General features: G+C 43.7%; 1 protein-coding gene across 1 annotated transcript in view; it reads right to left on the bottom strand.

The window, feature by feature from the left end:
• The window catches only part of NDUFA10 (NADH:ubiquinone oxidoreductase subunit A10), a gene marked incomplete at its 5' end in the record, with an annotated part of 41,152 nt that extends 16,564 nt beyond the window's left edge, over window positions 1–24,588 (bottom strand). Inside the window, 8 exons of the mRNA XM_079539172.1 lie at window positions 5,841–5,926; window positions 12,363–12,417; window positions 15,315–15,394; window positions 19,441–19,562; window positions 21,788–21,874; window positions 22,646–22,861; window positions 24,138–24,306; window positions 24,496–24,588. Coding sequence (XP_079395298.1) covers window positions 5,841–5,926; window positions 12,363–12,417; window positions 15,315–15,394; window positions 19,441–19,562; window positions 21,788–21,874; window positions 22,646–22,861; window positions 24,138–24,306; window positions 24,496–24,588 — 908 coding nt within the window. The remainder of the gene's footprint in view (window positions 1–5,840; window positions 5,927–12,362; window positions 12,418–15,314; window positions 15,395–19,440; window positions 19,563–21,787; window positions 21,875–22,645; window positions 22,862–24,137; window positions 24,307–24,495) is intronic.
• Window positions 24,589–27,230: the final 2,642 nt, after the last annotated feature.

Here is a 27,230-nt window from a genome sequence, read left to right on the forward strand (position 1 = left end):
CCCCTGTACCCTGTCTTTCCCTTGGTGCCATTTTCTTCTTGCCCATTCGCTCCAGACCTTCACAATGGCAGGGCAATGAGTTGCAGATCTCCTTCAGACCAACAGACTCATTGGCCAGGCAGTGCCAGCATGCCCTGCCTGAAGTGAACCGTGGCCACTCCCTGGTGAACAGGCACAATCACTGCCAGGAAAGAAAAACAAAGAGCTTTCCAAGAAAAGCAGGTCTGCAAGAGGTGAGAAGGTGCAATAAGAATGCTTCCAACCTACAAGAAAGCTGCTGCAAAGGAAAACTGACAAAGAAGAGTTGTTCCAGTGGAAGCATAAAGGACAAAAGGTGCTAAGGAAGCAGTTCCCAGCAGTGCCAGAAGTTCTGTGATGGATGGTTTATGAGATTTTTTGGGTCTCCGTGACAGAGAAGTTATAAAAACACTGCTTACAATCACTTCAGGTGCTCCTATTTGATATCACACAGACATATCCAGACTGGATGTGCCTTTCCTTTGCTAATGGTGTGAAACAGAGCTGAAGAGTTGCTCTCCCTCATTTCTTCCATCCTCTGCAAGATGTCATTTCATCAGAGCACAACAAACAGAAAAGAAACTGAAGCACAGCTTCAGTGGGGTCTGCAACAGTTTTAAGTACTTAAAGGAACATTAACACAACTTAAGAATTAACAATCACTGCTTGCATAAGATTCTTCAGTAACAACTTCAAAATATATTTCTGTTGTAATGCCAAACACAGTACCAGGCAATTTACTACACAGGTTATGTAGCACACCAATTGTAATTAATGAACTAAATGGAACGTATGACAGTGACAAACTATTTCCTGGATAGATTGTTTACAAATGAAAATTGATTCCTTTTCGTCAAGATAAAAGAAATGGTGATACCTACCCCTTTTTAATGAAAGTAATGGTGGCTGACGATTTAGTCATTAAAAATACGTTCTGCTACAACAAACTCTGAAGGAGCTGCAGTAATGTAACAGATCTAGCTGGGGACTTGTAAACAGGACAAGTGAAACGCAGTGTTTCGCTCACCTGCTGGCACATTAACACAGGTGGCACTACACCACCTACAGCTCCTTATTTCAAAACATTACTTATTCCAAAACATTATTTATTTTGCAATGCACACACGCAGTCAGACAATTCTGTCAGGAAGGGCACAGATGAAAACAGACTTAAGGCAGTGCAGCAGCAACATGGGAAATCCCTGGGACGTTCCCAAGAGCCAACAGAATGATTTCTGTTCCTCTGACTCAGAGGCTGGAAGGGAGGAAAGACATGGAAAGCATTCTCTGGGAGAACCCTCCAGCTTACACACACACACGTTCTTAACCTTTTAGCAACTTATGCCTCAATCCCAGGATCAAACTGCTCTCTATTAGGGCAAAGGAGAGAGGACTTGAGGGCAAGGCAGGAGATAAAAGATGTGTTTTGCAACTGATTTATATGGGTGCGGCTCCCTGGTCTGATTAGCTTGCTTACTATTTGCATTACCGAAGAAGTGAGAGGCCCTGATGGGGGTTTCCATATGCCAGGGCCCATACACGTGCAATTAAAAAGCCATCCTCACAATACCCATCAACTCCCCGTTGTCCAGATGTGTCAAGTGACAGCTGAAGGTGGGAGAAGTGAAAGCATCCCTGCAGCAGAGAACACAGAGCAGCAGAGCCAAACCCTTGCTGCAGCCTAACAGGAACACGAGAGGGCAGCAGGTGCTGGTGTGTATGATCTGGAGTGCACAGCACCACCATGAAAGCTTCCTTCCATCAAGAGGAACTAATATGGGCACAGGGCATCTGTGCAAGGTTCTTTCAGGTTCTTTCTTGGTGTACATCTTCACAAGGAGTTAGAAGCTGCTCACCATTTCCTGGACAGTTTTGCTTTCACCAAACCTCTGAACACAAAACCACTATCTTGACAATGTTATTCTGAAGGCAAGCGTTAGCAGTAAAACTCAAACCATATTAACATTTAAATTAGCAGTTTGTTGCATTGTGAGAGCTCAGTAACATAGCCACACGCTGCCAACAGAAGAAGTGATTTCTTATTATCTGCAATGACAGGTCTTGTAAAGGAAACCCTCTCATCATCGCCCGGGGTTCAATGAAAAATTAACTCCTCAGCAATGCTATTTGTTCTTTTCCACAGTTACAAAGCGCAATTTTCATACAATATCTTAATACAGCACTCTTTGTGTGCTTCCTTTTAACTCCCTCCTACACTCCACAATTAACAATAATCCTTTCTTAATACCTGTACCAGTGTGAAGCTACAGGAAAAACAGTAACTTAAAAGTATTTTCACCTTTCAAAGGAAATCTGATTTCCATAGCTTCATGGGATGTAAGCCACCAGATGTATCTTTTAACTACTACATACAGAAAACTCTTCTGAGATGCTTAAAGGGCACTCAAATCCTGACTTATTTCTCTTAGATGCCACTCAAAGCTGCTTTTCTGTGATATACCTTCAGCCCTTGGTAGAAAAGCCAGACAAAAGGCACAACAGTATTGCTGATATTAGGAGACAATTGAAGTAACAGCACAAACGAGTAAAAGAGATGTACAGGATTCTTTTTCACAGAATAAATCAATTTAACTTACTATTCCAGTGCCTGTATCACAATCAAGCCTGAAATTCTAAGCACAACAAGAGGAAGAGTGGGGCATGCTGCTGGCACCCAGGTGGGAGCAGCTCTGCAGGAATGGGAATGGTGGGCACTAAGCTGCATAGGAGACAAAGACCGATGGTGTCCTGAGTGCACTGAGCCAAGCGCTGGCAGCAGGACAAGGGAGGGGATGCTTCCCTTCTGCTCTGCCACACCGGGAGTGCTGGGTTCAGTTCTGCCCACCAGGACAAGAGAGACCTGGGCAGACTTGAGGGAGTCCAGCCAAGGTGCAGAAAGGACCGAGCAACTCTCCTATGAGGAAAAGCAGTAAGAAATCTGGGACTGTTCGGCCTGGAGAAGGGGAGGAGGCTCAGAGGGATTTCATCAATGTATTTAAAAAAACAAACCAAAAAAAACCCATAACACCAAAGAGAGGATACAGAGGTTATGGGGTCTCCTCCTCGCAGATCTCTGAAAGCCACCTACTGTGGGTGCCCTGCTGGAGCAGAAGTGCCAGAGTGAGCCAGAGGTCTCTTCTGTAATTCTATGAAATTCAGAGAAAAGTGTTCAACTGTATGCTTCTTTAAAACCCTGCATTTCCACCAACCTGTGAGAGAGAACCTGAAACTAACACAACTGTATAATTGTTAAGCTTTGCTTTAAAAATGCAGCAACTATACTGAACTTGCTACCCCATACACGCAGTCTGATGTTATTCTGTAAAATGAGAAGCTTATCTCACTTCAGTCAAGGCTAAACCTATTAATACTCTTCCAAGTGTAGATTTTTTTTTTTAATGTGGGATTATCCAGGGAACATTTTGTTCATCAACATGACTCAAGAGTGGCAGTCCTAATGCTTCATCTGCAATGCATGTAGACTTACTTGCTTACATGCATGTCAATGATTTGATTCATATCCCTTCAAGTTTGAGGGCTAGGTCTCTCTTCAACATTGCTCTGCAGACATATGCAACCTTACCCGTAGCACTCCACAATTAAATTGGAACAGAGATCATCATGGAGTACTTGCAAAGAATTCCTTTAATCAAATTTGACTTTATTTCAGCAAGAAGCTTTCCACTGTCTGATTTTGATTTCTTCACACCCAATTAAACAGGCATCTTTAAGAAAAAAAAAACCAAAAAAACACTACCCTTGAACTACTACATGTTACAATTTTGCTTGTTATTACACAGAACAAAGGAAAAAAACCTGCAAATTAAGAATAAAGCTCTGGTTTAGGATTATTTTCTGGAAGTCAGACAGAAAGAGCACAAAAGCACTTATCTTCCACACAGTCTTCCAAGTTTGGCTGTTTCCTTTTTACCCTACAGCCAGCTTCTTGACTGCTGTGAAGATACTAAAAAGCAGACAGCTGAAAAATTACTTTCAGAAAAACACTCTAAACACAGCCAATCTAAACAGCACCACACCTAAATCTCACTACAAGGTTGCCCTGTCAACAAGCTCTGATGAAGAACACCGTGCTGCCAGAGCAGCAGTGACACCACCGTGTCAAGTGCATAAATAGTGTTTTAAAACTGCATGCCTGTCTGTACACAGTGCTTAGCCAGCTCACAAAATACATTTCCAATAGTAGGAACCACAGGTCACAGTAATTAGGAAATGCCTGGAGAAACTGGCTGCTTGTGGCCTGGACAGATGTGCTCATTGCCAGGTAAAGAACTATCCAGACAGCCAGGCCCAAAAAGATGCTGTCAGCAGAGTTTGGTAGTCAATCATAATTAGTGTTCCCTCATCAGTGATACAGATGATGGAATCAAGTGAACCCTCTACAAGTTTGAAGAAGACACCAAGCTGCAAGAGCATCAATCTGCTTGAGGGCAGGAGGGATCTGCAGAGTGACGTGCATAGGCTGATTAACCATCTGAGTCCAACTGCATGGCAGCCAATGAAGCTAAATGCCAGGTGCTGCACATGGGTCACAACAACCCCATGCAGCAGCATAGGCTTGGAAAAACTATCTGGAAAGTAGTCCAGCAGAAAAGAACCTGAAGGTGCTGACAATCACCTGAATGAGCCAGCAGCACAGCCAGGTGGCCAACAAGGCCAACAGCACCCTGGTTTGCATCAGCAAACAGCAGCACCGGGAAACAAGAAGCCTAGAGAAGGCTGTGAGGTGACCTGATGGCAGCCTTTCAGTATCTAAAATGGAGCTAATGAAAGAAGGACAGATTCTTTAGCAGGGTCTGTGGCAACAGGACAAGAGGAAATGGTTTCAGTGGTTACAAGCTCAAAGAGGGTAGATCTAGGTTAGATATAAGGGAAAAATCTTCTACTGTGAGGATAGTGAGGCACTGGAATAGGCTGCCTGATCATTTGGATGATGCCCTGTCCCTGGAGATTTTCAAGGCAAGGCTGGACCAGACCCTGGGCAACCTGATGCAGGGGAGCTGGACTAGATGGCCTTCAGATGTTCCTCCAACTATAAGGATTCTGTGATTGTCCCCTTTTACACAGCACCGGTGAGACAACACCCTACATATTGTGTTCTGCTTTAGGCCTCTTATTACAAAGAGGACACTGAGGTTCAGAGAAGAGCAACAAAATTGGTGAAGAGACTAGAAAACAAGCCACAAGGAGCCAGTTGAGGGAAGTAGCATTGTTCAGACTGGAGAAAAGCAGGCTGAGGGAAGATCTCACTGCACTACAACTATCTGAAAGTTACAGTGAGGTGGCTGGCTGTTTCTTCAGGAGACCAGTGGCAGGACACGAGGAAATGGCCTCAAGTTGCACCATGAGAGGTTTAGACTGCATATCAGAAAGAATTTCTTCAGTGAAAGGGTGGTCACACAATGGAAGGGGCTGCCCAGAGAGGTGATGGAGGCCCCCTCCCTGGAGGCATTTAAGAGACATGTGGCTGTGGCCTGAGGGACATGGTTTAGTGGTGGACTTGATAATGTTAATTAATGGCTGGACATGATCTTGAAGGTCTTTTCCAACCTAAATGTTCTATGATTCTTGTACTTCATTAATAGAAAGGGATGTTTGCCTGAAGTCTCTCCTCCAACTGGTTAGCAGCAACAGAACTCCGCACTCATTTTACAACAGCAACAGTATTAAAAAAGTCTACTGTCACTGCTGACTTTTCAAAAAGTGAAGCACAGTGCAAATATAAATATACCTTAGAAAAGGTCAAGGCTTTAGTGATTCCCAGAAATCCAGTGCTAAACCACATTGGAAGATATCATACTTACAAAAGTCTCAAATGATGGAAGGAAACATCATCTTGTTCCAGCCATGGGCCCTTGTCAAATTTCAAGTACTCAATGTCTTCAATTACCTGAAATCAGAGGAAAAAATCATATTAACAGGTGGTCTGATGAGAATGTCAAAGCAGCCCCTTCCAGGCAATGAAGTAACTGAAATATACTCTTATGCAGTAAAAAGGTCTCCCTGGTAAAACTGTATGAACAACATAGACATTTTAAGCTAACGTATGATCTCCGAGTCACATTTCTGGAGGTAACAGCCCTGCTGTGAGCACTGCACAGACACACAGTGACCAGCACTATATAGTGCCTGCTGGCCTAAGCCTTGGCTGGGATTAAATAGGCTGGAGAGGTGTTATGTTTCCAAGTTCTTACACCATCTATAACTTTCTTCTTCAACCTGCTGGTGAGACTGAAAGGGAAAAAACACAAGCTCATTCCAAAGGCAAATCAAAGAAAGAAATGAAAAGGAGTCTAAATTTAACCCTTTCTGTTGCAAGTAAAATCATTATGCTTAGTGCTGCATAGGAGGGCTGTTTTCTTTCAAAAAGGAGAAGTAGTCTACTGACTGAGAAAAGCTGAAGTGCAATGAAACTGTTCCTTGATGTTGCTGGGCACGGTTCACAAGACAGAAATGGGGGCACACTCCAGGCTGGAATAGAGTAGCTCTTGAATTAGCAGAAGTCCAAAGATTTTGGATTTGATCAGATGTGAAAACCTATCCATGCTCACACACATCCAGAGCAGAAAGGAAGGGCAAAAGTCTCCATCTGACACCAAGAACCGTTCAAACAAGTAACACCTCAGCAAATCACCCTGCTAGCATCACCAGAATTTCCAATCCCGTATTTGAGCTTCATTTACAATCTTGTTCCATCAGAAAACGGATCTTTGCTGGTCCATTGGGCAATTGTTTAACACAAGCCTGAGGTTATCACATATGACCTACTTGCTAAAAGGAAACCCAAACCAGTGTCAGGACAATGCACTTAAGACAAAACCTCAGAGCAACTTGGGAAAGAATAGATCATGGCAACTCCTCCCATTTCACAGATGCCTCTTGTAGAAGGAAAGGATAAAAGCTATTGAGGTCAGGACTGAAATCATCATGACATATTGTTGATCCACTGACAACAAAGCAAGCAGATGCCAGTAATAAGGTGATAAAATAATCAGAAAAGCTTTTATCCTTTACTGCACATTAAATCCATAGTAACCTATTCCCTACAATCACAGTGAACACTAAGTCCCTTTTATTACCACCTGAAGGGTAATAGAAACACACTACTACAAAGGAGTCCCTACTAAAAAGGTTTACTCTGGCACTATTACATTTTTATGGCAAGAAGTAGCAGCTTAGAGATAGGAGTAACTGAACCATCATTTAACTGAAGCTTTCACATTTGCTGAACACTAAATTAGCTGATTAAAGACTTGAAAAATACGGTTAATATGTGACAGCATCAAAGTGTATTTAAAATTGCAAGCAAGATGCTGTTCAACCATCTTTTATCTTTTACAAATAATTAAGTTCTTAAGTGAGATATCATGGCTAAGAGCATGGGAAGCCTACTTCTTGTGTTAAATAAATTCACCTGTTGACGGAAAAAAAACCCAACATGTTTCAGGCCTCAAAAACACTGCAGAAAGCTGCACCACAGACATCTAGATGAGTTTTCAAAATTACACTTGGAAACTTCTTGTTCCTACCAAACTGCTTGACTCAGTACGATTATCATCTTTACAGAAGAAAAAGACGAATGTTGTTAGTTCAAATGTCCATTGTTCTTAATTTAGAAGTTAAACTTCCAACATACTTCCCATTAGATATGCAAAAGCAATTACTCCCCTACTCCACAGCAGAGCTTGCCCCACTGCTGCTGATGACAGGATTAATAATAGATCTGCTGACAAAAGGGCTCAGACCACGTCGAGGGGAAAAAAGAAATTAATGCCCAAATTAGTTTTGCACACTTATTACCACATCAGAAATCTTCACCAGCAGCTCATTAATAATGGCATCAGCCCTGCTCCTCCAACCAGGCCAGAAGAACAGCTTTTTAATTCACAAGGAATGCATCGGCACCTCCTGGGAATTAGTAGCAAATAAATGATTTAGGCCTGACTAAGCAGCACAACACGTAACAACGGCCAGGAGAGATCAGGTCTTAATATACCACAGAGCTTGGTAGGATTCAGAAAAAACAGTTTTCAATAATGAGACTCCTTCCCATAATCTTTGCAATTAAGCCAATACAAACAGCTTACGATTTCTAAGCTGGTTTTCACGGCGATCGGGTGAGTTCTGTTGTTAGAAGAACTCCAGCGAGAGCAGAAGGCAACGCAGGTATGGGACAAAGGATGGTCTGTCAGCCAGATCAGGTTTCTCCTTAAGCAAAATGCAGGGTGCAAGGAGCAATGCAGGATCCAACCCCAGGAACTCTTGCAGGAAGAAGCTCAGCACACAAACAGCAGCTGCAACCAAAAACTTCATGCCATCTAGCTCGGAATCCTTGCAATTCCACACTGGCAAAGGACGTGGTACAGAGCTGCTCTGACATCAGCCTCCCACCTAGATAATTTCCTCCAGTTTACACAAGGTGGGGTCACTGAATAAAATCAACGCATAATACAAAACACTGTGTACAAGTACAGAGGAATTGGAACTGGTCCAGTCCTGCTTGTAAGTCATAACCCTTCTATATCCACTTTTTTTAAAAAGGGGAAATAAAACAGAAATTATTTTAATTCAAAAAGCCAACTTTTTACTATTTTGTTCTCGTGTAAATGTGGTTTGAAATGTCCTAATCAAGATCACTTGAGCACTTACAAATCCTTTAATTGTTACAACCAATCTTAATTACAATATGAAGCCCCAACTGATCTTTTTAAAAGACACTTCAGAAATAGAAGTTCTTTCTAAGTTGCACATTTTCTACAAGCAATTCAAAAACTATTACACTATAAAGTCATACAAAATTAAAGTTCCCAAATTGCACAGTAAAGAATTTGTAGCTGGAAGCTGGCTAACAGTTAAGCATCACTCTCTATTAGCAGGATATAGCTGCCTACACACAAAAACCCTTTAAGCAAAAAACAATTCCCCTCTGTTATCCCTTATTTACAAACGCCAGTCTTTTCACTTCAAAGGTAAACTGAATCCAGGCATAAGGGAATCAATGTCATTCTTTCAAATGGAAAAAAATCCTAGTTTCTGTAACTAATATCTAACAATGAGAATATGATCCCATCTTGGACTTGGACTTCAATAATCTGTCCTCTATCCCAGATTTGTCCAACTAAATTAAGAAAAGGATCATCAGTGTGCACTCTCGTTACGCTCAGCCACAACGCAAATTTGCTGAGCTCCATAGACTTGACTTGAGCAATAAGACCTTTAGACAGACTTCAAACTCTGATCTGCAGGATTAAAATAAAACCTCTAGCAATGACTTTTCTAGGAAGTCTGATGAGGAGACAAATGGCTTTATTCTGACCACTTCAAAACACGTTCAGGAAGAACGGAAGAAAACAAGCTCTCATTACTTCCAACACTTCCACGCTCCTTGAAACGCAGCTCTCAACTCCTACTATCCTTTCTGATATCCTGAAAAGCTAACAATAATTGCTCAAATATTCTTATCCACATGCTGACCTCTTCTTTTTCATTCATTTCACCCTTTCCCTGTCTAATTTCATCCCTCAAGAAATAATTTTAAAATTTCAGGACTAAGAAAAAATAGGAACATTTAGTCCCTTCAACCATTTTCTCTTCCTGAAAGCAGTGCAGAAGGAATTACATCAGAACCGTCCACCTGTAATGATCACAGGTAGCTATCTGCATAAATAAAGTCAAATCTCACAACAAAGGCAAAGAAAGGCCTTTGGTGTTTAAAAATTATAAAGATATTCCATTTTCAGAAACTTCCCTTTTTGCAGTACTCCAAAAACAGCTATTTTATATGACTAACTGCACTTCAAGGATTTTAGGGACTGCAAAGTCCATACCAACATTCCCAGCTTTACAAAACCTTTATGCATGGAAACACAAGGCTCTCAGGTGAATGCTACTGTAAAGCACACTGCACAAGTAGAATCTACTCTGAGTTTCCAAACAAAGTCAGCCCCTGGAGAGTAAAGTTTACTGCAGGATTCAAGTGAACAAAATCACTGACTCCAACTGCATGTACTACACTCACAGAGCCAAGAGATTTTCCATCCGCTTGCTCATAGGATTAAGCTTTGCCATCTGGCTCAAGGAGAAAAAATGCAAGTCAGTAACAATAACATTATGCTTCTTTGTGAAAAAAAAAGTAATGCTGTCACTATATGCTCCAGCATGGGTGGATATGAGTGTCAGAGCTACCAACTGAACAGAGCCCCTTTGACAGAAGTCAAGCCTAACTTGCTCTTATCTACGGACCTAACAAAAAGCCTCTCTTGCTACTCCTCATTTCACAGCTGTAGCCTGGCCACAGCAGCATAACATACTTGATGCCCTATGGGAGCTATCACTCCCAACCATTACCAGTTCCCTCTGAAGACCTGAAAACACACAATTCGGGATCTCCAAGTTTCACTGCTGCTGTGGAGAGTCTTCCACAGCTGTGGTGGGCTGATCCCAGCTGGCAGCTAAGCCCCCACCCAGCTGCTCACTGCTCGGCAGTGGGAAGTGAAGTGGGAGAGCAAGAGAATTAGAAGGACAAAAGCAAGAACAGCTAATAAGTCGAGACAAAGACAGTTTAATAAACAAAAAGGAAGAGAAAAAGCAAAACAAGCAAGCAGTGATGCCGAGGCAATCACTCACCAGCTCACAGGAGCAGATGGATGCCCTGTTAGTCCTCAAGCAAAGGCTACTTTGGAACTCCCTCCATGGCAGAGTGTGATGTTACATGGTACAGAATACCCCTTTGGTCAGTTTGGGTCAGCTGTCACAGCTGGAATGAAGGATTACTTCCATCCCAGCTGGACCAGTACATCCATAAGTGAGGAAAGCAGTAGCAGGTTACCTCCTTCAGGGCTTCAAAATGTTCAAATATGCTCAGCACGGGTACAAGCAGTCAGATACCTCTCTCACTGCAAATGACAAGGTTGGCAGTAACAATCTTAATTAAAGCTTGCAAGAGGGGTCAAGGACAACAGAAAGGCCTTCTTCAAATCCACTGCAGATAAAACTAACACTAAAGGCAATGCAGGCCCACTGATGAATGAGGAGGGTGCCCTGGTGACAGAAGACACAGAGAAGGCAGAGTTACTGAATGCCTTCTTTGTCTGTCTGTACTGCTACAGGCTGTCCTGAGGAGCCTCATACCCCTGAGGAAGTCGGGATAAAGGAAGAGTTTGCCTTGGATGATGAGGACTGTGTTAAGGACCAGTTAAGCAATCTGGACATCCATAAGTCCACAGGACTTGATGGACCTGATGGTGTTGAGGGGGCTGGTGGAAGTCACTGTAAGGTCACTCTCCAAGATCTTTGCTAAATTGAGACCCTTACTGCTACTCCAGAGTGCAAATGAACTTTGAGGGATTCGCTTCCATCCCAGACAATGAAACACAACCACTACAATCTGTACAGAATTACATAAAGCCAACGACTGTTTTCAGAGGGGATTGCAGCTACAGAGGCAAATTTCAAAAGAAGAAAGTTTCTACTTCCCCACTATTATTTTCCACAAGCAAGAACATCTGTTGAAATAAGGCAAGTGTTAATGTGTCATGCAAAACACTTTGGAGAAGGTGATACAGTAGAGACACCACACGCTAGTCAACACAGATGAATAACCCAGGGTTACCAGCTTTGCAACAGCTCTGATTATCAAGTTGTTTTCTCAGAGCTGATCATCACTGGCTTATTGCAAACAACAGCTATTTTACTGCAAAGGAACCTGTGTACCAATCTGGATCATAAGAAGCTGTTTAGTGGCAAAAGCCAATAGAATAGAAGACTTATGACAATAGAAGACTAAGACAATAGAAGACTTTATGCTTGTAGGAAGAATCTCAGCTGGCTGCTGAGTGTGACTTACTTCTTGGTTAATGCCTTTAGTTCCCAAATTAAGCTATAAAGAACCTTACCTATCCCACCAGCCACAACACTTCAAAGAGTGATACCAAAGAGACAAATAATGTACAGCCCAGAGACTCAGGAAATGCTGTTTCCACTGCCTCAGGATTTGTTTGGAAAAACAATCCAGATGTGGAAACACTTGGCATAATTTACACGAGCCAAAAGATTCTTTTGAAGAAAAAAAATTAGCAGTAATAATAGAGTGGAACTTGCTTGCTCAGGCAGACAGGTATATTGGCAAAAGGGATGGGGGGAAGGATGTACACTCTCCTGACAAAAATGCAATCACTCATGCAACATCACTGCAAAGCACTTATAGTCCCAGCCCAGAATACTGACAGAGCAGCAAGCACTAATTGCATAAAGTAGCTAATTAAGTTTATTATCTAAGATAAGGTGTTTTCTTCATGTTTCTGTTTTGAAAGCAGCAAACTCTTTACCTTCTCCACATCCTCTGCCTCACTTGCTGTGTATTGCAGAATTTCACTGTTCTCACTGCAATGGAAAAAAAAATAGAAAGAAGTTGAGCTCACAGGACACAACTGCTTTTAACATCTTCTCACATCTACATCAAAATGAAGCAGAAATTACATTCAAAAGCACAAAAACAGAACCCAAAGCTTTTTTTATTTTTTCCAGAGCCTGCAATAGATCTGTTGGATCTGTGAGTTGTTTCTTTCCTGACATAAAACTGTACAAACGACCTGTAGAACGTCTACAGTTTCAGTTCAATAAGAAAAATAGAAATATCCCACCTACCAATCTGTTTCCATTTCACTGATGTTACCATCGGCACAATTGCCCAATCTACTTGACAACATAAAACTGTTCAATCCAAAGCTTCAGCAGACCTTTCATTTTTATGTGTACATGAACACTTGTGGGTAAGTCTTAAGAAAATAATACATTCATTCGTCATTATTACTAAGTCAGAGCTAAATGAACCAATGCAACAGAGGCAGTGTGATCTATGTGTAGAACAAAGAACATAAGGCAGGCAACATGCTGTTTTCTTAATTGTACAGCATAGAAAAGTCACTTCTAAGTTTAATCAGAATCGAGGCTGGCAATGCAAACAATGCTGCTGGAGGCAGGACTGCTAACAAAATAAAAAGTCGCAGCAGTTCAAGCTGGTTCCTCATTTGCATTATCATCTTTCAACCAGAGCAGCCCTGGCTAACAAAAACCAGTTTCCTTACGAGGTGTCCTTTATTCACACAAAGCCCCAAACTTTTACATTGTCAGCCATTCAACTGGTGCTCCCAATAGTGGACTGTTTGAAGAGGGTTTTTTTTCCAGCTTGGGGGGAAAAAAAGCAGAAACCTCACAGAACTCCTCAGTCACAAAAAGAACAAGGGTGGTTTGCTTTCAAGGGAGCCGCTGTAGGATGTGAACACACACCTTCAGTTTCAACTGTCACAAATTAGAAGGTAAGCCAGGTCTCAGCCTTACACTGGCAGCTGCATTAGCAATGCAGATCAAATCACTTGATACTCTGCATGCTATCAGGGCTTTCATTATGTGAAAACAGCTGCTCAGTGGAAGCGCTATTGGATATGAAAGATAGCATCAGTGATCTGAGACCACTGGACCAGAAAATCAATCAAAAGACAAAAGCTGTCTGTTCGTAGTCACCAAGAACCTGCCTCATAGCAGCCAGCTCACAAATGCATTAAAAAGATTATATATATGTAGATAGATGGACACAGATACATATAAGGACATCCTCAGGCATATCAGACTAGAAAGGAAGCACAAATTTTATGATCACCAAATATTCACTCTAAGACTGAAGTACCAGGAAATCCGGTATTAGTTTGTTACAGTCTGTAACAGCCAGGCACGCTCATCATTTGGTGCACCACTGAGCAAGTCAGCAAGCAAACAGTTAAAGGCAGTTGAAGGCAGTGTGCATCTATGCAACATGCAAGTCATCAGCGAGGTCCAGAGATAGGCACAGCTGAAGTTTCACATGTGCAGATCTCCTCCCACCAAGGGAACGGAGACATCTCCCTTCAGGCCTGAGCACGCAGATCGATGTGACAAGCCATTGTGAGCCTGGGCACTGATGAGGATGCCAAGTAGAGGGTGTTTGCTTAACAAGTGTACTGACCACATCCAGACAAAGGGGAAAGAGTTGAAATCACAGCAGGACCAGTTAGGCTAGGTTTAGCCTCGCTGAACAACGCAGTGTTTTTCTGAGGCTAGATTTGATCCAAAGAATAAGCAGCATTTTCCTCCTTGCAAGTAAATTCAAACCTACTCTGCCCTCAGGGGGATGACAGTCCCATCATTTCCCACCCTTCCTCCCTGCCACTTTCTTCTGGCAGCTGTTAATCTGTGTAGGTTAGAGGCAGCTAACCATATACTGCACCAACAGCTTCTGTCCCTGTATGAATGACAAGCTCAACATTAAGTTATCCACTTCAATTGCACAATTATACTGATTTACCATGGAGCTGAAGCAAGAAAGCAACAAGGAAGCAAGCAAGCAACAATATTCCTGAAGATCTTCTATGACTTAAATAAATGAAACTCAACAGTCAATTTCATGAACAAAACAAGTCTTGCATGAGTAGACAGTTTTGATGTAAATCAGACCTGACTCTGTAACCTTTAACAGCTTTTTTTCCTGAAAGTAACCTGCTCAGAATAGCAAGACTGCTCACACTCACACGTTTTTATATTTGTAAGGCAATTTGATTTTTGATAGAGCTATTTCTTAAGAATGGGGACAGCTGACAAATTATTACAGTCTCAAGTTCACAGTTCACACATTCTCACTTCCCAGCCAGAGAAAGCTGGGAAGTTCAAAGACAAGCACTTCAGCCTGTAAAGGCAGGTAGCAGTGCACTCTTTTAACAGTATCAACAAAGTCCACTGAATCCTCTCCTGGATGCAATGTGTCTGCCTCACAAGGCATAGAAACTGAACTAGAAACGGGAAAGAGAAGCCCTTATCTCTCTCCTTCTGCATCACCATCAAGAAATTAGCCAAAGCTATGACAACTGAGAAGAGCTGTTAGGGGAGGTAACATCTCAAGTGTGGCACACAACAGATCCAGGCTCAGCTCCACTAACAATATCCAATGAATTTACTATTGTACAACATTCCTCCCACCTGCTCCTAAAAACATTTCACTTTCAGTGCTCCAACACTGCAGTGGTGACATCAAGCTTCTAAGATGCAGGAAATAACTATGCACAAGTATACACAGACAGCATACCAAGGATACAGCACCATATAAATAGGGCATCACATTGTAGCACATAGCAGAAAAAGGATTATCTCACATTATGTGGTTTTATTTGCTTCTATTTGAAGAGATTTTAGGATCATGACACATTTTTTTACTCAAAGACTCAGTGGACAGAGCAGTTTGGTTTGCTAACCTCATTTCTGGTAAGAAGGTTTTCTTATAAGCATCCTCAATGTTCTGGAGATACGAAGCAGGCACCTTTTTCTCATAAGGCTAAAAATAGACAGAAAACAGAAGAATAACATTACAAAGTGTATTTTCTTTTCCCCATCAGCACAGGAGCCTAAGCAGAAGTTGGTCCTACACCATCTGTCAAGAGTTCACTCTTGTATTAGCAGCTATCAGTGAACCATACTTGAGTTTCAAGAGTTAAGTCATACAGAGCATTTAGAGTTTCTTAAACATCAAGAGTACCGCAAGGAATGAGTCACAGAATGTAGTAATCACTGCTTTACACCCGCCATCTCCATGGTTTTAATCATTAGACATGAGCAAGATTCTTCTGATCTGGTAGTGAATCTAGTAAATAAAGGAAAAGACAGGCTCAACAGAATGATGTAAGAGCAAAACAAAAAGCTTTCTTACAATTTATTGCAGTTTTTGGGAATTCTCATTTTTCCAGAGTTTGCATGAAACAAACAACAGTCTCAAAACTTAAATTTCATCAGTCCTTGGAAAGTTATCTATTTGCATAATCCAGGAAATTATGTATTATCACCTAAAAGAAAGGAGAGGATCATCCCAGTCTGCCTTTCCAGCAAGAGGGCCAACGTTAACCCATTTCTCTAGTTTCAGCTAGTTGCATGGACAACCATTTTCTTCTCTATCTTCTTTTGGGATTTAAAGGATATCCTACCAGCTGTTAGACAGTTCACTACAAGCCTCATCTCCTACACATATTACCTTAATATCACGTTTGCAAAATAACCGGAATTTCTTTCATTTAGCATGTCTTCCTTCAGTTCAATCCTAAAATCAAGACACGATTCCTGCCACTATTCAAATAGGAAACACACCTCCAAGATGCCCACCGCACTGGAAGGTGCTGCATCTCTGCCAGCCGGCCCCACTGGAAGGCTTCTCTTCTTCCAGAGCTCTGCAATAACTGTACTCAATACCAACCACAAACACTCTATCCACCAGGAACCCAAAGTTCCATCCCCAAACAAGCCCCACAATGCCCAGCAGGTGCCACTGCCCTAGGGAAGCTCTGTTACACCAGCAATTCGTGCCAGAATGTCTCAAAAGCGTCACTGACCTTTTTGCTCATAGGGGCAAAGAACGGGCAGGTTCCCACAATACATTAAGTTTCTATTTCTGTAACTGAAGTTGCTAAAACAAAGAAATCCACAGTTCTCCCACACAAGAGTGCCTTGTTCATTAAAGAGTAGAGGCGCGTTTAGTCAGCATCCAAACTGCTGGAGGGCAGGAAAGGAGCCACTTGAGCAGCAGGCAAAGCCATTGAGGCTACACAGACCACAAAGCAGCAAGGGCAGCCTTCCACTTCACAGCTCTGAAGTCACTTCCCTTTGGCAACGATCAGCATCCCTCTTAAATGGGCAAAAAAAAAAAACGCTACTGACTTAAACCCAGCACACCAACACACACTTGCTTCAAGAAGCAGACATCACCAAGCATTTAAGGGACCTGAGAATGGTTTTTGTAATAAAGCTTTCCTTTAATATATCAGGCTTTCCAGTTAAATATTTATTACAGTTAAATACCTCACCTGAATACAATTTCCTACAGCCTTTGAATAAGGTATAAGGTAAACATCATTAAACCCTCAGAACGGATCTGAGAACAGTTACAAACATGCGTCCGAACACCACAGGAGGTTAAGGAAAAAATCCAAACCAAACATCATATTTAATCATTGCACAAAAACCTCCTACCATTTTTCTGATAAAAAATAATTTCAATAACCCAGTAACGTAATATGGTGATAAGAAATTTTAAGAGGTAACACTATAGAACTGAAGTTACTTTTATTTTCAACAGCAGTATCTATCCAATGCCATGAATTTAAAAAGCAGCTTGAAAGATGCTTGATGATGGGAGTCACAACAGTTCCAGAGGATTTGGAAAATAAACTGTCGAAGATCAACAATACATGAAGTCACCTGTCAAACCTCAGCTCACATGGAACTGGTGACACTGGTGACAAGAATCAGCTGTACTCCTTCACAGGTACAAGACTGGCCAGAAAGCTCAATGGTTTTTCTATCTCACGAAAGATCTATAAAAGCTAGCTTAAAGTTTTGTTGTATTAACATCACAGAATCACAGAATCACAGAATCACAGAATCACAGAATCACAGAATCACAGAATCACAGAATCACAGAATCACAGAATCACAGAATCACCCGGGTTGGAAGGGACCTCAAGGATCATGTAGTTCCAACCCGCCCGCCTAGCAGGGCCACCAAACATCCACATTTAGATCAGGTTGCCCAGGACCCCGTCCAACCTGGCCTTGAACACGTCCAAGGACAGGGCATCCACAACCTCCCTGGGCAGCCCGTTCCAGGGCCCAACCACTCTCCTTGTAAAGAACTTCCCCCTAACATCCAACCTAAATCTTCCCTCCTTCAACTTGGATCCATTTCCCCTAGTCCTGCTATTGTCAGCCCTTTTGAAGAGTTTACTCCCCTCCTGGGTGTAGGTTCCCTTCAGGTATTGATAGGCTGCCATGAGGTCGCCCCGCAGCCTTCTCTTCTCCAGGCTGAACAAGCCCAACTCCCTCAGCCTGTCCTCATAGGGGAGGTGCTCCAGCCCCCTGATCATCTTAGTCGCCCTCCTCTGGACCCTTTCCAAAATCTCTATGTCTTTCTTGTACTGAGGGCTCCACACCTGGACACAGTGCTGCAGATGGGGCCTCACAAGAGCCGAGTAGAGAGGGACAATCACCTCCCTGTCCCTGCTGACCACCCCTCTCCTGATGGAGCCCAGGATCCCATTTGCCTTTCGAGCTGCCAGAGCGCACTGCTGGCTCATGTTAAGTCTCTCGTCCATCAGGACCCCCAGGTCCTTCTCTGCCGAGCTGCTCTCAAGGACCACTCCTCCCAGCCTGTACAGGTGCCCGGGGTTCTTCCGGCCCAAATGCAAAACCTTGCACTTTGCCGTGTTGAACCTCATTAGGTTCACCCGAGCCCAGCTTTCCAGCCTGTCGAGGTCCCTCTGAATGGCATCCCTTCCTTCCACCGTATCAACCGCACCACTCAGCTTGGTGTCGTCAGCAAACTTGCTGAGGGTGCACTCAATTCCCTCATCGATGTCATTAATAAAGATGTTAAAGAGCACCGGTCCCAAGACAGACCCTTGGGGGACACCACTTGTTACCGGCCTCCACCTGGACATAGAGCCATTGACCACCACCCTCTGTCTGCGGCCTTTCAACCAATTGCTTATCCATCGGGTCGTCCACCCATCAAATCCACTTCCCTCCAATTTGGAGATGAGGATGTGGTGGGGGACCATGTCAAAGGCCTTGCTCAGGTCCAGGTAAATGACATCGGTCGCCTTCCCTTCGTCCACCAATGCCGTCACTCCATCATAGAAGGCCACAAGATTAGTTAGGCATGACCTTCCTTTGGTGAAGCCGTGCTGGCTGTCTCGGATCACATGCTCATTCTTTATGTGATCAAGCATGTTGTCCAGGAGGATCTGTTCCATGATCTTCCCAGGCACGGAGGTGAGACTCACCGGCCTGTAGTTCCCCGGGTCCTCCCTGCTCCCCTTCTTGTATATGGCAGTGACGTGACCCTTCCTCCAGTCGTCCGGGACCTCACCTGACAGCCACGACTTCTCAAATATGATGGAGAGCGGCTCGGCAACCACCTCAGCCAGCTCCTTCAGGACCCTGGGATGCACGCCATCCAGCCCCATAGACTTGTATTCATTCAGTTTAAGGAGGCACTCTCGGACTTGCTCTGCCCTTACAGTGGGGAGGGATTTACCTCCTTGGTCCCCACATAGAGGTTTGGGGATGCAGGGCTCAGGGACGTGAAAAACATCAAAGCACCAAGCTTTCATAACTGCCCTCGTTTCAGGAAACTAACTGAATTTGCAGGTCATCCCTACTTGAATTGACAAGCAATTAACTTTGACACAGGTCTGAAAGAGCAGTCACCTGGGGAAGCTGGAGAAGGGGCTTCTGGCACTCAGGAAGCACAGATCCCAGAGCAAGGAGCACACTACCTGAGTGCAGCTCCCGAAACTGCAGCTAGGAAGACTAACTTTTAAGAGCCTGAATTACCTCTCCTTTCTCTTGAAGCCTCTTCTGCACATCTGGGACAGGTACATCTAAATAAATGACCAAGTGAGGTGGCAGGAATTCACAAACGCTGATATCTTTTATCTCCTTGTAGTGCTCAACACCTGCATTAACAAGCAAAGAAAACACAAAAGCTAAAGCCAGCAGAACTTAATCCAAACAAGGAACAAGTGCAAAGGAACAGCATGAGAATTACACCTCATCATTTCTTGAGTGTTTTTCTTGTGTTTGCTAAACACATTCTATTTCCAAATAAATCGTACCCCCTACTATTTTATTTGAAGTTTCCTCTTCATGGTAGATATACCAAGCTTAAGGCTAGGCTTTTCCACAAAGAGGATTCATGGACAACCAGATTCTTCTACCACATCAACATCTTAAAGCATTCTTTGGGTAATAGTTTGGTGATTAGGAACCTGTCAGGGGAAGCATTTAATTCAATATTTAGGTGGCATTAATAGCACAAATTCCATTTAATCTAGCTGAAGTCTGAGCTTCTCTCCACAAAGCTCACTGGCTCAGCTAAAAACATCACCAGGCATTCCAACACAAGGAGCCTGTGAAAAAATTTAAAGCCTACCATTCCCATCATCACAGTAAAAAGCTGTCAATAACATTAAGGATTTTGGTGCAATTGGGTATTTGTTAATTAGATTTTATGTTAAATTGTGGATTACTGGGCTTTGCTTGCAAATTAATAGGACAAAGTTCATTATAACCACCCTCAAACTCATTCAGCAAAAAGCTGCAATTTACAGCATGTGTTTAAAAAACAAAACAAAACAAAAAAACAACATATCCTAAATCTAAGCCAAAATGGACAAGAAGCACAAGGCAGTCAGGGAAACAAGGGAATGAATACCTCTACCTCAGGAAAATGCCAGATTTGCTATGAAATGGCAGAAATAAGAGCTTCAATTGCATTTTACTTGGGGGTCAGATGAAGATTCACCTTTATCAGTATTTTCTACACTTCAGACTTGCATGTATTTGCCCAAGTTCAGCATCCATAACTGAGAGCTGCAGAATGGTTGTGGTTGGAAGCAATATCTGCAGATCAGCTGGCTCATTCACTCTACTCAGAGCAGGACCAATGAGAGCAGGTGGCTCTCGACTGTGTCCAGTTTGATTCTGAGCATCTCCAAGCACGGAGCTGCCATTGCCTTCCTGCACAATCTGCTCCAGGATTTGACCACCTTCACAACAGAAAAGGTTTCTACTGATGCTTAACTTGAACTTTTTGTAACCCATTTGTACTGCTTGCCTTTTGTTCTCTTGCTAAATACCACTGAGAAAAGCCTGGTTCCATCTCTGTACTCCTCCCCTGTCAGGTATTTACACTCATCCCCTCAGAGCCTTCTCCAGGCAAAAATGAAAACATCCCAGCTCTCAGCCTTTCCTTCTGTCAGACACTCTAGGCTCCTGATGACCTTCTTCACGGCCTTTTTCTGGACTCACTCCAGCAATTCCACGTCTGTCTTCAACTGAGAGCTTAGAATTGGTCACAGAACTCCAGATGCAGTCATCACTGCCTGTGAGCAGCTGACAGCACTCCTCATGCAGCACCCAGGCTGTTGGTAGCCTTTTGTTCCACAAAGGCACACTGTTTGCTCATGCTGCTGTGCATCAAAAGCTTCAGGTTTCCACAAAACTACATCACAGACATTTGGCTCCAGTCAAGACAAACAACATCCAGCACTCCTCTCTCATCCCCTGAGCTAGCTTGCCGCATGGAGCTGACTATTAGGTGATTAAGCACAATTTCTCCTTCATAAAACTGTAACAACTATGGCTTCCAGGAGGAACAGCTCCATTACCTTGTTAAAGTCTTGCATTCTCCTCCTTACACTTTGTGCAGGCAAGAAAGCATTTGCACACTTCAAAATTCAAAAGGTAACTGGCAATCTAAGGCAAGCAGGCCAAATCCCAACAGTCCATGATTTACCTCCCATCTAATGCTGCAAGATCAAGGTCTGCCTGAAGGATATCTCATAGAAAATTCACAGGAAAAATACCAGACAAAATCTCACATAGAAAGCTCATCCTCATAAGCATGCTCACATGCTTACTAAGGGAGGCTCTCTCTAGCTGATGAGATACAAGTAAGCAATACTCAGAAGATACAAGCAGAACTGAGGCCTTGAATAAAGATTAGGAAGTCCCACAGATTGAGACTGGTCTTCAATGAAAGAAAGACCAAGGTGCAAATACCTCATGAACAAAAGCAAATATTTAAAGTAGTCAGTCTTTCCAGCAGGCTTTTTTTTTTTTTTAAACTCTGGCTGAGATTATGACAAAATAACTTCCCTTTTTCGTGCAGGTAACTTACATCGTTTGTGGATATAGCCCTGTTTAAACATTGCATCCAAAAACACAAAGTCGCTGTAGGGGGAGCGCTCCATCACCACACCTTGACCTGCAATTGAAAGCAGATTCCAGTCAGATTGGGCTCAGAAAGACCCCTGGCAGCAGCATTCAAATTTACAGATGGCGCTGTTCTTGAAGACAATTTTCTGAAAATCTGCCTAAGAGATTTTAAATAAAACAAAAGAGCAAGAGTTTTCTGTTCACACAAAGATGTGCATGTTAAATATGCCTGTCTAATCCATATACACTCATACTCTGCCTAGCACTGCAGCAATTAAGGACTAATATATTTAAGCAGCACACTTATTTTTGTGTTTGAGATGCTTTCTGGTACTCACACTTCATCATTTTTTGGAAAACACTTCTACTAAAGCACAAGCAACAGGTAAATCGATGTTGATTGAGAAAAGCTTTTCACACCAGAAGACACTCAGAAATTGCTTGTTATAATCACCAGCACAAAGCAGTACTTAGTGAAATCAAAATGACAGAACAAAAGATGTCATCAGGAAAGTTTTAGGGAGTTTTAAAAAGGCTACAGAACTCTCAGCTGTGTTGGTACGTTTAAGATGGCCTTTTTGATATGGATCTATCATTTAAAACCAATGAAACTGATAACAGTATGCATTTCCTTCATTAGAAACAATACAAGACACTGTCCTAACACAAAACATGCAAGGTATTCTTCTAAATGTGTTATACAACCACACTCACTAAAAGGGTGTTAATTTGAAAACACAGATTCTAGCAAAACACTTAAAAACACCTGAAGAATTTTCACTCAACACAGAAATTAAACGTATCCAGTGTGAAATCTAACCTGTGGTGAGCAGATGTTCCAATGCATCAGAGTACTGTAAAACACGGTTACCAAACATCCAAGCTTGCAGCCTGTAAGAGTGTCCATCAGGGCATTTTGGATCATTGTAAAATCTCTCTAGGTTACAGAAGCCATTAAACCTCTCATCCAGCAGCAGTCCGTCTCCTGTGATCCTGTCTTGATAATGGATATCCGCTTCTGGGAAATATTTCATTCCTGACAAGAAAGGCAGAAACTCAAAAGAGAACACCAATCAGAACAGTGAGTTGTACTTGCTTACTATTAGCATCTCCTATTCTCATTTATGTATGAAGGTCTACTCTAAATAACATCTGAAGACAGCACACAAAGCCCTCTGGCCTATCACCTCACAGAAAGTTGATGGAACCCAATTATTAGATTTTATTGCTCCAGCTCTATGACGTGAGTTGAACATTTGTTTTAAGCAGAACTTTTATCATACTAGTTCTCCATTAACGTGGATGCTCTGAGCGCATCACAGAAAACACCTCCCAAAAACCTCTTAAAGTCCTCGGTGACTTCATGACAGTCGGAAGCTGTAAATGGACATTACTGGAAACAAAATGTCATTCACAATGACCTGGCAACATCCCTGTCACCTCAAGTTTCACCAGCACTTTAGTCTGCCTCTATCTATACGCCATTAATATTAACTGTGACACCATCTAACAATTTGCTAGCCAAGAGTTGACGTTCTGGTTAACTTCTTTTATGCAATCACAATGACACTGTTAAATTCCAGTAAATATTGAAATCATAGACTTGTAGAATAAACAAGTTTGGAAAAGATCTCTGAGATCATCCAGTGCAACCATCTACCTACCCATTTCCACAGTAAGTCATGTCCCTCAGTACAACATCTAAACATTTCTTGAACATCTCCACGGACAGTGACTCAGCCACCTCCCTGGTCAGCTGGTTCCAGTGCCTGACCATTCTTTCAGAGAAGAAATTGTTCCTAACATCCAATCCGAATCTCTACCCGCACAACTTGAAGCTGTCACCTCTGCCCTATTGTTAGTTATACGAGAGAAAAGGCAGATCCCACTTCACCACAGCCTCCTTTCAGGGAGCTGCAGAGAGCGATAAAACCTCCCATGAACTTCCTCTATGCCAGACCGAACAACCCCAGATCCCTCAGCTGCTCCCTATAAGACCTCATTGACATTTTCTGGACACGCTTCAGGGCTGCAATGTCTTTCTTGCAGTGAAGGGCCCAACACTGAACAGAGAACTCAAGGTGCGGCCTCACCAGAGCTGGGTACAGAAGGACAATCACCTCCCACTCCTGCTGGCTGCACTATTTCTGACACCAGCCAGGATGCCATTGGCTCTCTTGGCCACCTGGGCACACTGCTGGCTCACGCTCAGCCTGATGCTGACCAACACTCTCAGGTCCATTTCTTCCACACAGTCTTCCAGCTACTCTGCACACTACAGGGAAAATAAAGCCATACCTAAAAAGCCATACCTAATTTATCTGCAATATACTGTGCCAGCTTGCCCTTCCCAGACGACAGGTTGCCATCCACTGTGAAGATTTTACTGTATTTGCTGAATTTTTTAGAGGCTCTCTCTCCCAGCATGTAAGCCAGCCAGCCATACTGCAAAGGGCGCTGGGAGCTGATGTGAACGCCTGCCTGAAAGACAACACAATAATACGATTAAAAGCTGACAGCGCTCTTAAGCCACACCGGGCGTATTTTCCACAGGCGCACATCTAGCGCAGGGGTCACGCAGCAAGCTCGGCGCTGAAGGTCACCTCCCCCTCCCTTCTCCTGTTCCCTCCGCCCCCCCCGAGGCCCTGCCGTCCCCGGGTTCCCGCTCACCGCCGGCAAGACGGCGCTCCGCAGGCGGCCGCGGGCAGCAGAGCTGAGGGTAGCGGCGGCGGCCGGGCCCAGGCGGGTCCGCCACAAGGACATGGCGGCGCCGACGGAGCCGGAGCTGCGGGCGCTCAGAGATGACGTCACGGCGGGGCGGGAGGCGCGGGCTGCGCGGCTGTGTGGTGGCTGCGAGGGGAGCGTTGGACGGGGTGCTGTGCGGGGTACCAGAATGCTGCAAGAAAAATATTAAAAATTAGAATGTTTTGTTACTTGCATCTTAATTATACTGTATGTGTTACGAGGGCTGAACCAATTGTAATGCCTCCTGCCTGCATAAGCTGGCCCACACATCAGAGGTGGATGTTGGTGGTATGGCAGTGGGTTGAACCTTCCTAGGCTTCAGCCGTGCACAGGAGACCCATGAGGGCAGGAGCGGATAGGAGAAAAGAGCAAAACAGCTTACGCACCAGCATCTTCCCACTCCCTGTTCAGTGTGCAGGCACCTCCTCAGCCACCAAACTTGTAGCCAGCAATGCTTGCAGGTGCTGCATCACCAAGCCCTCGGTGGGCTTGCTCCTGAGAAATTGTTGCTGAGGGACACCACGTGCCAGGAGGCTGGAACAGGGGCTGCAGGAGGAGAGAGGACATCTTCAGGTTGGATATTAGGAAAAATTTCTCCTCCAAAAAAGAGGCTGGGCACTGGAACGGACTGCCCGGGGAAGTGATGGTGTCACCATCCCTGGGGGTGTTCAAGAAACATGGAGATGTGGCCCTTAGGGACTTAGTTTAGTGGGCATGATGGGGATGGGTTGACGGCTGGACTAGACGATCTTAGAGGTCTTTTCCAACCTGAATGATTCTATGATTCAGCGAGGACCCAGGGCGGGGGAAGACAGCCCGGATACCACGTCCCTAGTGCTGCTGGCAATTCAGCCAATGCCCACACGGCGAGCAGAACGTCCCTTCCGATCTTGGAGGTTTTGCTGATCCTTGCCACAAGATGGGGCTGGGTAGTGCTAAAGGAGAGCTGCTTCTCTGCCAGCCGCCTTGCATGTCTCCCTTCTGGTGCAATATACGGTTGCAGGACATCACTTGGGCTGTTTTTTAGTCTGCACTCCATCGATGTCAATTCTTCAGCATTGGTTCCCACCCCAGATCCCCACCCAGCATCTTACTGACTCCATGTGCCTGTGTCCCTGCCGTGGTTCTGTGACACCCTGACATAGCCTGATGGTGACCTAAAGCACTTCAGAAGAGACCTCTCTTTGGGGTTGTGGGAAGTTCTCAGCTTGAGATCAAGAGTAGTGTATCTTTCTAGTGCAGCACAACAGCCAGCATCTCTCACACATCACCCATTCTCAGCCTAGTGTCTGTGGGACAGAGAGAATGGTACAAATCCACAAAGATTCATTTCTTCTCATTGCTTCAACAGAGCCACACTGTTGAGTTTCACAGCTGGCCATTGATGAAGTCCTGGACCCAGACAAGTCCACAACAACTTCTTCTGAGCAAGCAGTAGATCTCCAGGTGAGCTGATTGTCCAATGGGAACAGTTTTATAGCAGAGAGATTAGTGTCTTCTGCCTGGGCAGCCACCTCTTTTGATATCTACACTGCTGTCCAAGTTCCTGCTCATGAAATATGTGTGCATTTGGCTGGCATTTGAAAGCCTCTTTGTGTACAACAGATACACAGGGCAATCCAAAGTAGCTGAACAGGGAGAAAACAGCTGTTAGCAAAATGGTGTTACTTCATGTCAGTACAGATCAAGGCACTTGATTCGGGGTAGGACATTCAGCCCTGGACAGCTCTGGAATCACCTGCTGATAACTTTTCAACCCGCAAAAGAGAAGGCTCCTGGGAGACTGGATGGCAGCCTTTCAGTATCTAAAGGGGATGAGAAATAAGGGGACAGACTCTTTAACAGGGTCTGTTGTAACAGAACAAGGGGAGATGGTTTCAAACTGAAAAGGGAAGAGGTTTAGACTGGATGTAAGGGAGAAGTTGCCCAGAAAGCTGGTGGATGTCCCATCCCTGGAGACATCCACGGTCAGGCTGGACAGGGCTCTGAACGACTTGATCTAGCTGTAAATTTCCCTGTTCTTTGCAGGGGAGTTGGACCAAATGACCTTTAAAGGTCCCTTCCAACTCAAATGACTCTAGGGGCTTGCTGGAGTGGTGGTAGACGGACTTCCTAATTATTTTATAATCTGTGGCCCACACTGCCTTCCCCATCTTTGCTGCTGTGGTTTAGCTAATACCCGTTGCCTAGTTTTTAAAAGATTGCATAACAGAAAACAAAACAACACTCAGCACTTGGCAAAGAAATGTCACCATTTTGGTTTGGTTGGTGTCTGGTGTCTCAACCAGTCCTGGACTGGAGCCAACTACAGTTCAAACAGGGGCTGGGGAGAGCATCCCTTCCCCTTTTGTTCTGGTACCACTCATAGGGGCTGAGACCAGGACTGGTGATCTATCTACCTCCTTTCATTTCTCTTTCTCTCTTTTCCTTTCTTCTCTTTCTCTTGAAGTTGTTAAGTATCGCGAAGCTTACTTGAATTTCCTATAACATTCCTATAATTGTGGGAGAGCCAACATATGCAGCATAACTGCTTTGTAGAAATCCCCTGTTAAAATTCTATTTTATTTTCTCTCATGTATGAATCCTGAGCGTCATATCACCTTAATTTGACCAGGGATGTAACCAACTGCCATCCTGCATTCCTCTGTACATGCATGAGA

This window comes from Tetrao urogallus (assembly GCF_951394365.1).
Source record: "Tetrao urogallus genome assembly, chromosome: 8".
NCBI lineage: Eukaryota > Metazoa > Chordata > Aves > Galliformes > Phasianidae > Tetrao > Tetrao urogallus.